Below are 12,090 nucleotides of genomic sequence, written 5' to 3'. Positions count from 1 at the left end.
CCTACTGCATTAATTTAGGGTGAAGTTTACTATAAAATGCCGGTAGCAATCACAGACAGCTCTTTTTTTTTTCCTGCAGTTCTGGACATTCATCCGTACCATCTTTGTATCCATGCAGCTCGATGGGACCAAGCTCCTCTCTTTCCCCACAGCCGCATGTATTCTAGCCTCAGTTTTTATATGCTATAGGATGTGTCTGACAACGTGTGCAGGTAATGATTAAAAGTTCAGGATGCCTCATTTTAGCTGGAGAGCTAATTGTATTGGCATTTGCTTCCTGTTTAAAGAATAGACACCATCAGAAATAAAAAAGGAAGGCATAATTATAGCAGGTTTACCTGGAAAAATAAACATTTCCCACCTTTCTATCTTAATTTGAAATGAAAGGCATGAAGTACTTTCTTCAGTCTTCAAATGTTTGGTTTATCATTGATTCCTGGACTTCAGCGCAGTTATTTTCCTGATGTATTTTTGTGCCCCACATTTAAATTCCAGAAATCCCCTTTGAGAGCTGTTGAGCCCATTTCCAAATGGCAAATAGAGGGTCAGTGGAATTGCCCAGCAGAGGTAATATCCACCAAGGTTTACTGTAAAGCTTAAAAATAAATGGCTGAGAAACCTTGTCCTGGAGGTAGAATTATCAACTATTTTTATTAAAAACAACAACAAACTCATCCAAGATATTTTCCTTTTCCTTAGTAATTCCCAGTATTGCTTTCTGTTTCAAAAATTCTGTCAAAAAAAAAAAAAGATGGAATAAAGGAATTTAAAAAGTTTAAATGAGATCAAAGGATGATAAAATATGCTTTGAAAAGCAAATTCAATTTTTCCCTACCAAAAAATAGTTCATGATATGTTTTTTTACCTTCAAATGAGCAAGTAATTTGGTGAAACAGAAGCAGTTCTAGTGTTTTGAAAGCAACACTAGTATGATTGAACAATTATTCTGGATTCAAAAAAGGCATTCACTGTTTGCTGGTGTAGGCTATCTCATGTGTTTTACATTTTCACTTTAAAAATTTCAGAATATGTAAATACAAGACCTAAATACCATACATGAATCTTCTCACAAACTGTTTTCAGCCGTGAGAATCAAAGCAGTGTGCCAGTCCCACCCCCAGGAACTTCCTGCCTTATGTAAGGCTGCTCTTACGAAAAATGAAATGAAATGAAATGAAATGAAATGAAATGAAATAAAATAAAATAAAATAAAATAAAATAAAATAAAATAAAATAAAATAAAATAAAATAAAATAAAATAAAATAAAATAAAATAAAATAAAATAAAATAAAATAAAGGGGGTCGATGCACTTCAAATGGTGACATTTGCTTCTAGACTGAGACGCTGAGCACAAAGGCTGGCCCAGGCCAGCATGGACTTGCATCATTTCTTTTTTTAAGTCTCCAAGTGCCTGGGAGGGCTACGATAGCCGTGTGTTTGTGGGTCCGGCTGAATGCGGACCAGAGCACAACAGAAAAATAAACCACATACTTTCTCTGGGGCAGACTCCCTGCACTGGCTCTAATCAGCAGCAGTTAGTAGGCATTTGAGGTCCCAGCATTTAGCGCTGAAATTCTTTTGTTTGAGCATTCAGGAGCCGCTAGTTTATATTAAAGTGTTCCGTGGAAAAATACTTGCAGTTCCTCTGAATCACTGCGTTTTGCCAAGCCCTGGCTCGTGGAGCTCATGGGCTGTGAGTGCCCTGCGGACGCTGCTGTGGGCTCTGCTGCTTGGCCCCTATCCTGCAGCTTTTTTTTTGGGAGTGTGGCTTCCCCACCAGGGCCCTGCCGACCTGCAGGAGGAAGGCATGTGGCAGCCTTTGGATGCTCCCCGCTTCTCAGTGTAAGCTAGAATATGGAACACATTTTGAAATGCTCCCCTTATCTCTGTTTTTCCAGTGTTTTGGAGCTGGTTTAGGCAGGATAGATTAAAAAAGGCAAGGTTATTTACATGAAGGTGGCGAGATTTATGAATGAAACAGTAACAGTTGGAGCTTTATCAACCCTCAAGCCTTGCAGCATTACTACTTGTCTTTCTCAAATGTGTTCAGACTTTGACAGCTCTCTGAGACCAGTGCTTGACAAATACCTTACGTAGGGGAGTAGGATCACTTTTTTAGGAGTGGGAAAATTGAAGCATAGGAAAGGGGAAGCATCCTGTTCAAGGTCACAGAGCAAGTTGGTGGCAGACCCAGAAATAGCACCCAGAAGTTATTAGCTTTTTCTGTATTTCCTTTCCTGTCGCTGCTGTTTGCTTGGATACCAAGATAGCTATGTGTAAACAAAAGGTTTCCAGAGCACAGCAGCCTTGCTATCGGCCTGATTCATGCAGTGATGATGCAAGCTGGAATTCAGATGTCTGCAGTGCCTTCCGCAGCAGTGCACTTGGTGCTGCCCGTGACATCACAAGCAGGTTGAGCAACTGGAGTTTTGAACTTGTCTGTACCTGAAATGCAAGCATCTGAATAAGGCCCCGATCCCTGCAGTTGTATTTTTTATGCCAGGTCAGATCCCTTCTGCTGTGTCCCCTAGTAAAAATTACTGAGTTGTCTTCTTGCTCCCTGTGAGGAGCCCTGATGCTAAGAAAGTTGGCTGGGGATGCTCCTCCTCTCTGTGACCCACTGGTGGCTTTGTTTAGTACCGATTTGTTCCTCCATTTGTGCAAACTCACTGGTACCGAGGGGGCTGACAAGCTGTTATGCTGTCAACGGCTATCAGAAGCCATGAGACACCTTTAGTATCCCGGTTGAGCCCTGCAGCTGGGAGAGATATGGCACCCTCCAGCCAGGAGCAGGACACATGCAGTGCTGGACTGAGCCCCTGGGGCTGCTGCTTTGGGGAAGGGATGAGGCTTGCTTCTGAGCCACTGAGTCTCTTCCAGAACACTGTAAAACTTCCTCACCTGTGGGAGGTGAAAAACAAGGTGGAAGGCCCCAGACTTCCTCCTTGAAAGCTGATGCTGAGCTTGAGTCATGCTCAGCAATACTGGCTGGTGTGCTGGCTCACTTGGTACTGCACGCCCGGGACACAGGTACAGTTGTGTAGCCATGGTTTCTCAGTGCAGGAATCCTGTTTATGTTACCAGTGATTCAGAAGCACAAATTAGTACTAGCAGATCACATACACGTTTCTGTCCCTCCAGCTCTCAGGATGCACAAGATGGCTTAGTGGGAAATGAATTATTCTCTATCCAGGATATTCTACTAATAAGCAAAATAATAAGAAGTCTTGTACGTGTGCTTCAGGGGGCCCGGTACTTTGGTGTCTGTCTACCTTGTCTGGAAGTACCAGCTGCAGGTTTCATTGGGTTCTTTGTGTCTAGCTTTGTTGTCAGCAGTAACAGAGCCTGTCTTTTGTAATTAATCTGACAATAACGTTGGTGATTTATTTTTGCAGCAGACCATTCATATTCTACCCTTTCTGCCTCTCTCTGCTCTCTTTTGATCATGGAGGGAAACCAGAAGACTAAGTTTATCAGCAGAGATGGGTGGGTGGTAATTTCACAATATCAGGAAAGGACACTTGGAAGGGATGCTTACAGCTACACTTTAAGAGACCTTTCTGCAGACCTGAACTGCCAAGATCTGACTCGAAGCAGACAAGCAAGTCCCTGAAGGACAGCTTATGTATGGGGCCTGGGGCTTGGCAGGGCTGTGAGCAGGGGCTGCATTTCCTCCCCTTGTTTCTGGGCTGTGGAGTTAATCCGGTGGCTGTACCTGGAGCACTCAAGCTCCTTATCTGCCCTTTCTCCTGGATGTAGAAAGATGTGGAAGAGAAAATTGCTTGCAAGCTGTGGGCTTGGGGTGAAGTCAGGGAAGTAATTGCTTTAATTTCTAATGTGCAGCATGGGAATATGGGGTCATCACTAATTGGAAAAAAATCTTAAAAACTCTTTTGTGAAGAATCTGATTTTTTTCTTTCAATGGCTGAAGGAGAGTAAATGTGTAATGTTTTTGTACCTTCACCTCCCCTCTCCGTTCAATTGCACCACAAAGAGCTATCAGGTAAGCACTGTCCAGAGCATCCCACAGTTTCTCATTTTCTCTTTTGCCTCTTAATTGCACAAAGTTGAGGGAGAAGTTTAAATACTGGAAGGAGGGGGAAAATAAAACTGAAAGGATTTCACACTGTTGCTGTGAGGCTGTGTTGCACACAGCAACAGGTCTGAGAAAGGAGAAATGACACTGCTCAAAATCTGGGTATTTCAGAATCTTATAGTTCGGAAGTGACAGCAGAAACATTCTTGAAATAGTTTTAAACAGCAACTTTCCCAAGAAATTGTGCAAAAAGACTTTTCCACCTTTCCATATCATATCAAAAACCCAAACCAAAGCACCCATGGCTGCCCTTGGGACGCGGCCCCATGGGGGCTCAGCCCCTCTCTGTGCCTGCAGGGTCCCCCTGTCCCCAGGATGGGGCAGCCGAGTGGCACTGGGATGGGGTAACCGGAGGGTTGGCACCTTAATGGGAGCTGGGGAGGGCGTGGGTGTTTCTTCGTGGGGGTGGTTTGGTGATTTCAAACGGCACTCAGCCACTGTTCTTTCTATTCATGTTTGATTGCTGGTTGCAATTATACCGCTGAACCCGCCACCCCACTTTCAAACCAAAAGCATTAGCTAAGCCCCAGGCATGTACTTAGTTTCAATAAAAATTCTGCAGTAGTTAAACATGATAAAGCAGAGGGGGAGAATAAATGTTTTTTAAAATATGTTCTTACTCTTAGAGATTTGTACTTATCCCTTACTATGACACAATATTTTTCCAATGCTACTTTTTTGTTATATTTAGAAGAGCATTTTCTGTTCCTTCCGTCCCCTTTCTGTGGAACAATTGTGCAACTTTCTTTTTTCTTAATATAATAATGCAATAAAATTAGATCCAATACTAAAAAGAGCCCTCTGAGTAGGAAGGTAGCTACCTTCCTTCCTAGCGTTTCCCCTGGATCTTCCACTGGGATTTTGCTCCTTTTAGACACAGGTTCCTTGGGTTCCCGGCGGCGTTGGGCGAGTGGAGCTGTGCTTTCCCTGGCTGATGTTCCTTCTTCTCTCTCCAGCAGTGAGCATGCAGAGTTCAGAGGGTGGATCAGACCCAGCAGCTTCTGTGGCGCTTCACACTTCTGCATCAGCCCAAGCTCCAGTTGTGCAGCCGGTGCCAGCCTCGCAGCAGGTAACGTATGCACAGCTGGTAGCGCTGTTTCCATGGAGAAGAGCCCTGCTATACTGGTAGAAGTATATGAATCAAAGGCTTTATTTGGGAGGAGGGGATTGATAATCCGCTTGTTGAGGCAGTGGTGAGAAAGAGCCTGGAGATTGTGTTGATCGAGGCCATAGGTATTTACCTGGGTTAGCCCTACAAACACGCAAGCTTTAAAACATGAGATTTGTGTTTTCAAATTATCTACCTAAGGAAATGTCTTTGTGCCAGCTTGGTGGTTGCTTCAGTGTAATATCCTGCTGTCCTTATTTGTTGTGTCAGTAAAAGCAGCAGAAAATAAAACTGTCCTTAAAGGCATCTCTAACAAAAAGGCATCAAGCTCAACAGAAGAGAGCGGGGGGGAGTGCTGGGGCAAGAGTGGGTGGAGGAGCTTCATGCTAGCCTCTTCCTTTGATAGGTGGATCCTGACATTTTAAATTCAAGAGAGGGGGAAAATTCATGATTCATTTACATGAATACAATGCTCTTGGAAGGTCTCCTGGTAGGAGAGAAATGATAGCTTCAACTGATGAATGAAAACTACCTAATGCAAAACAGGAAGTGTTAAGCATAACTGGTTCCCTTTTATGGCATTTGGGGAACTATCAAAAGAACTTTCTGTGGCAGTTAAGGAAGCTGGAAGGATAAAAGGATGGGTGGGTGTAGCCCAGCTACACCCTTCTCCAACTCCCAAGTGAGCAGAAGTAGCTGTCATTGGATCCCGATGGAAGACAACAACTTAAACTTGTGAATTGGTAGGAGCCTTTGGTCCACTGGGACATGGACATCCACATCGTGCCACTCAGCATGTGTTTGGCCAGCCTGCTATCATCTTTAAAGCAGCCTTCCCAGCGTTGATTTCCCTGGGTGTTGTTTCCTGTTTATATTGTAGTGATGATATGTAGCATAAAGTATCTTAGGGATTGTCAGTCTTAGTGTGAATTTGACTGTGACAATGATCAAGAAGGTAAGAAAACCCTTCAGCTTTGGATTATGAAGTTCCCGAAGTTCTGTCCAGCCTTTCCTGGTGCTGTTGTTATGACACAGCGTCCCACATGGAACTCTGTGGATTAAGGAAGATCCAGAGGATCTTGGAAGAGAGCTGAAGAGGAGGAACATCTAGAGAACCTTCCATTCCACCAGCAGAACAAAGAAAATACTAGGAATGAGCTACAGGCAGCGTGACTGGTGCGAGGCTGAAGCCTTTGGTGTTGTTGATCACTGGTCCACCTTTCAGTGTGAGAGAAGGCTGTATGAACAGGGTGGCCTCATCTTACAGGTTGGGGATGATTTTTTTTTTTTTCTGATTAGAAGCTAGTAGGAGTAACCAGGCAGGTGGTGATGAATTACAAAAGTAGCTGAGCTGGGCAGCTGTGCCAAAGGAGAGAGATGTGTCGTTTGGTAAAAGCAATGACAGAGAAAGGATGAAAAGTAGGAGAAAGGAATAATTTTCACTGAGACTTTGATGCAGTTGGCATTGTCAAGACCTGACTTGAAAAAGGGCTTTTAATGCCTCTTTTGGGAAGAAAATAGGCAAAGTGATGGCTGGCATAACTGTATGCGTCCTTAGCACTAGCTCAGCTACAGGATCTCAAAAGTATACAGACTTTCTGAAAGTGAGCCTGGGGACCGTGATTTAGGAGCTGCCTAAAAATCTGGGCAATTGTCATAATCTTGTAATTCTGCTAGAACAGAACTTCTGTCTTGTTACAAAGGACATGTTGGGAGGCTGTCAGAGGTCTAAAAATCATCAGTATATATATGGTAGCCACTAATTGTCAAGGTCTCTTCTAGGATTCGTGTGGGATTGTTTTGCAGCTGTTTGTTCTGTTGGCCCAGTCTGCTGGATATTTTTAAAGTTTCAAGCCACAGAGGATGACTGTTTCCTTGGAGAAGGTTCTCATCAGTTTAAAGTGCCCTACAGATACTTGGCTTGAATGTTTCCTTTCTTACTTTCATGCCAGTATCCTAGGCTCTGTTCCCACGGGCCTCACTGAATCATTTATTTCCATCCACTATGTCTCCACATTTGTTTTACTGGATCTGCAAGGTGCTTTGCACTCTTCAAGACTTGTGTGCAGCCTCAAACAGAAAGTCAGGTGTAAGGCAAGGATAGCACAAAGCACGTCTGTGCCCTTGGTGGCACTAAAGGGAGATGCAGAACCCCCCAGGCTTCGGTGCTGGTGAAAACCGTAACGGCTGTGGCACCTTGGAGAGTGATTTCATATCACGGGAGACAGACTGTGCTTTGGTATAGCAGGAACAAAAGAAGCATCTTTGCAGCCATAGGAGGAAAATGTGAACGTTTGAGGAGTGGTTCTTTTCTGGCTGCGACTGAACCTCCTGTTGAACTCCTGTTGAATTCCCCCTGTTGAATGCCTCCTGTCAATCAGCTGTTTGCTGTTGCTCTATTATTTTCCATGGAGAAATTCAGAAAATGTGGATCCAGCTCTCTGCTTTTCCGCAGTTCAGGTATCTGAGTTCATGCTGGTGTTGATACAGGTTACGTTGGAGGGATAGGGGGCCATAGGGGCACTAAGGAAGGGGTTCTGCTGCCTTTGGAGTATCTGCAAGCTTTCCATGAAAGTTTGAAAGGGAATACCTGTGTTACAGACTAACTACAAACTGGAAGTAAGCGTGTGTTAATGTATTTTCTTCTTTCAGAGGGTTTTGGTCCAAGCAGCAGGCTCTGCTCCCAAAGGAGCGCAGATGCAGCAAATCTCTGTTCCCAGAGTTCAGCAGGTTCCACAACAGGTAATGTCTCCGCAGTGAGACACCACACAGCCACTCTGGGTCAGCAGGACTGGCTCTCCCTGTCTGCCATGTCCCACACTGAATTTGAAACTGTCAAATATCTCCTAAGAAAAATCCATACTGTTAATTAAACAGCTGTGTGCATCCAGAGACCTGGAGGTCACTGTGAGAGCAGATTTCTCCATCTCTCTCTCTCCTTCTCAGACTGATAATAAAAGAAACTCTCAAGATATTTAAGGTTTGGAAAGAACCTTTACTGTAGTAGGTGTCTTGCATATGTTTGAAGATTTGATGAATGCTTTTAATTGCCATTTAAAAAGCAATAATCCTCAATAAAAATTTTTTAGAGGCAAAGTGTTTGGGATTATTTTTTAATTACATAAGCAAATATACTACTTGACTACTTGTGGCTTTGTAGGAAGGTTGGGTTGCAGAGAGCCATGCAAGTGTTTTTATTTATCTGAACTTTGCCTTTTGCAGCCCTTGTTTCCTAAGAAACCAGGCATATGTGGTGCTGCCTCATGTGGACAGTGAGTCTAATTCTCTTGACTTTTTCCTCTAGCAATTTTTTATTTGGGTACTCAGTTTCAGAAAAACTTGACAAAGGGCAACCACATACCTCCCAGACCAAAAAGAAGGGGCTGGGATGCAGATGGACACTGCCAACTTCCTCTCTAAAGGAAAGGCTGCAGCATGATCTCACCCTGGTTAGTCAACAGAGAACCAGCCCTGAGACATGTGTGCAGAGGAAACCCAGCTCCATTGTTTCCACTGTTCATGGAGCAACTTCTTATTTATTTATTTATTTATTTATTTATTTATTTATTTATTTATTTATTTATTTATTTATTTATTTTAATTTGATCTTTTATGGGACATCCGTTGGGACATACATGTTTTATTTTTAAATTTGTTCATTGTTGGTTTTTTAATTTCTTTTTTTTTTTTTTAGAGACAGCCTAAGTGTCAAGGTAAGGTTCAAAGTTAAGGATGTAATATGTAATTTCTCCCCCTGTTCCATATCTGTAACTCAGGCTTATGATGCTTGTTTCAGGTGCAATCTGTGCAGCATGTATATCCATCCCAGGTCCAGTATGTGGAAGGAGGAGAAGCTGTCTATACCAACGGAACCATGTAAGAGTCTTTTGTTCTCTGTTCTGAGCCCATTTCCCCTCCCTGCTGGGTCTGAGCAGTTTGGTCCTTCCTGGCTTCTTCCCCTCCAACACTGCTGCTGGCACTGGCTGCCATTAAAAGGAGGAAGAGAAGGAACTGTTTTATGTGCTGAATTGGGTGTGTGGGTGCCAGACTCTAGCCTTGGTGGAAGTGATGTCCTCATGGAAGAGGTGTTTCAGGGAATTCTGCTCTCCCTAATATGAAACGGTCCTGTGCTTTCCTCTCCCCATCCCACTGTGTGGTGCAGCCTTAAGAACCAAAGCAGAATTTCTATGGGAAGAAAGGGGCTTTGTAAGACATCCTTTCAACCCCCTTTGTGTCCCTGGTTGGGTCCTGCTGCCTCTGCTGCCTGCTGGGAGGCTCTCAGCCTCTGCATTTAGGTCGAGTGAGATGGCTGCAAAATGACTCCAGGGCTCTGCATGCACTTACACTGCTGGGACAGGCTGTGGCTGCGGGTCTTTGCTTCAGGGCTGTCACAGGATCGACTAATGTCAGAATTGACTTTTATGGCAGAGTTCAATTTCAGTGGTGCAAATTCCACTGACAGCGGAGTCGAGGCCTTTTTTAAAATGTGGTCCAGATTGCAGAAGCCATTGTCCGTTAGATTAGATCTGTAAGCTCCTCGCCATCAGCTTGTGCTCCACGTCCTAACTCTGTTGTTCCGTTGATAGACGAGCTGCCTACTCCTACAACACCGAAGCTCAGATTTACGCCCCCAGCAGTGCAGCTTCCTATTTCGAACCACAGGGAGGTGGAGCTCAGGTGACTACAGCGGCATCCTCTCCTACAGCCATTCCCTCTCACAACATGGTGGGCATCACCATGGACATTGGGGGAAGTCCGATCCTCTCCAGCTCGGGAGCCTATCTCATTCATGGGGGGATGGAAAACACTAGACATTCTCTGTCACATACTTCACGCTCCTCTCCAGCAACGGTATGTAGCTCTGCAGATGTCACAGCTCGGGGCCCGGAATTGTTCCAAGGGAACTGAAAAGCCTTCAGAAAATAAAATCTCCAATCATTAGCACTGTGTATATGTCTGTATAACATGTTATGCAAGTGCAAGCAAGAGAATAGACACTGGTGTACTACTGATGTTTTTCAGGAGGAATTTGGGATGTCTCTTACCAGTGGGCAGAGGCTTGTCAAACTTTCTGAGCAGATCATTCACATGCTGCAATTATGCAGCATGGAGATAACATTTTAACATGGTGATTTTGCTTTTCTTTCCAAGCAGAATGTTTTGGCTTTCCAATTCAAGAGAATTGTCAATATTTACATTTTCTAATACGTATAACATCTGAACATGAAGCTTGGCTTATCCAAAGCAAAGAAATATATAAAAAGATTCTTCATTATGAAGAGACCTGAAAAGTCCATTATTAACCCAGTGAATAATTACTATAGACATGTCAAGCTGATCATTCCAAATGCACAGTGACTGAAAAGCCTTTATATATGACCTACACCATTGTGTATTCTGTCTTTGCCATATATTATAAAAAATGTATTTTATGGATAATACTTATCAAACAGAAATGTTTTAAAGCTCTTATTTTTTTAATCATGTCCTTCTGACTATCAGTCAAGGTGCTGGGTTTAGAAGCACAACTGTATGGGACTCAGAAGGGTAAAAATATTAACCTAAAATAGCCTTTTTGCAGTTAGAAACAATCAGGGCTTCTGTCTGAGAATCTACAGTCTGAGTAGCAACTGCTGCCAAGAATGGGTTGGAACTTGTGTTCTTCTGGGACAGTGTTCACTTTCCTTTCCAGACTGACCTGTGTGTGTATATGCTTGTATACAATATAGGTGTGACTGAGTGTATGCGGCTAGATTTTAAAACAGGAACAGCACTACTTAGGGAGAAAAATAGGGGCTGTTTGCTACTGACTACTCCTGAAAATCTGGCCAATAAGGCTTACTTTGTTGTCCCATGGAGTTTTAAAGTACAGACTTTAAAGTTTTTGAATCTTTGTGTCTGGAAAGGTTGTCTTTGATCCTGCAGTGAATGTGTTCTGCCTTAGGAAGAAGTAGCTGTCTATGGGTAAAGCCCTTAGCTCTGGGTGAAAGAGGAAATGTGTGGCGGGAGCTATAGGAATAAATGTCAGATTCATTTGGATTAGCAGGAGCTCATTTCTTGTGTGAGAATTGTGTGTGTTTTAATTATTCATAGTTAAAAACTAGCATTGGACCTTCCTCTGATTGTGCTCATGCTTGTTATTTTGAAGGAAGTAGCTGCTGATCTTCTCACCTGCGTGGGACTACATCTTGCAAAGCTGCACAACATAACTTTTTTATTATTATTTCCATGGTGACAGGCACGATGTAAAAAGCCCAAGTAGAATATGTGTCAGTAGAAATGTCCCATGAACAGATTTATTTTGTAGCTGTCTATCACATAAAATAAGCCATTCGAGAAAAAAAGAATGTAGGAACTGACTTTTAAGAAAATGCGTCTGAAATAAATTCACTCTGTTGCATGTAGGAATGAACTTTACAAATGACAGTAGCTCTTGTGGAGGGGCTTAAGAGGGTTAAGTAGTGCATGGATGCTTGTCTGGAAGACAGTATAGGGATGTGTCTATCTGTGACTTTCAGTTCTTTCAGCACAGACCAGAGTTGACGGGAGACAGAGCAGAGCTATCAGGAACATTCAGAACCATGATAGCTACTTTGAATTTCACATAATAATGGGTGGACCGGTAGTGGAAAGTGAGGATTATATCAAGTCAATGGGTAGGAACATTATTTTTATTTGCAGTGCCTTGCTTAAACAGAGAATAGGAAAACTTGGTATTGAAGAGGCCAGAGAGGCTACAGTCAAGGCAAAATGTATTTGGGGCAGGATTATGAACTTTAGCAGTGGAGAGAAAGAAGATTACAGCTCATGCAGATGTAAACAAGGAAGAACTGTTTGCATGTGGCCTCAGTCATGTCATGTTGGGGTTGGATATCAAAGTGACC

General features: G+C 43.1%; 1 protein-coding gene across 12 annotated transcripts in view; it reads left to right on the top strand.

The window, feature by feature from the left end:
* Positions 1–12,090, top strand: part of RFX2 (regulatory factor X2) — a 59,110-nt gene that overhangs the window by 25,105 nt on the left and 21,915 nt on the right. For 5 of the 12 annotated variants that reach the window (XR_014319098.1, XM_082779871.1, XM_082779870.1 and 2 more), the window contains exons 1-4: positions 5,670–6,473; positions 7,859–7,948; positions 9,003–9,082; positions 9,793–10,057. Coding sequence is in view for 11 of the 12 variants with exons in the window: in XM_082779871.1 (XP_082635997.1) it covers positions 6,360–6,473; positions 7,859–7,948; positions 9,003–9,082; positions 9,793–10,057 (549 nt within the window). In the remaining variant the exon portion in view is untranslated. Of the gene's footprint in view, positions 1–5,054; positions 5,168–5,669; positions 6,474–7,858; positions 7,949–8,900; positions 8,920–9,002; positions 9,083–9,792; positions 10,058–12,090 lie in introns of those variants that run through there. The other 7 variants (XM_082779872.1, XM_082779868.1, XM_082779865.1 and 4 more) reach the window with 4 other exon arrangements.

This window comes from Aythya marila, assembly GCF_965140915.1.
Source record: "Aythya marila genome assembly, chromosome: 27".
NCBI lineage: Eukaryota > Metazoa > Chordata > Aves > Anseriformes > Anatidae > Aythya > Aythya marila.
The sequence above is the reverse complement of the archived record's forward strand: the minus strand, read 5'-3'. Positions and strand labels throughout refer to the sequence as shown.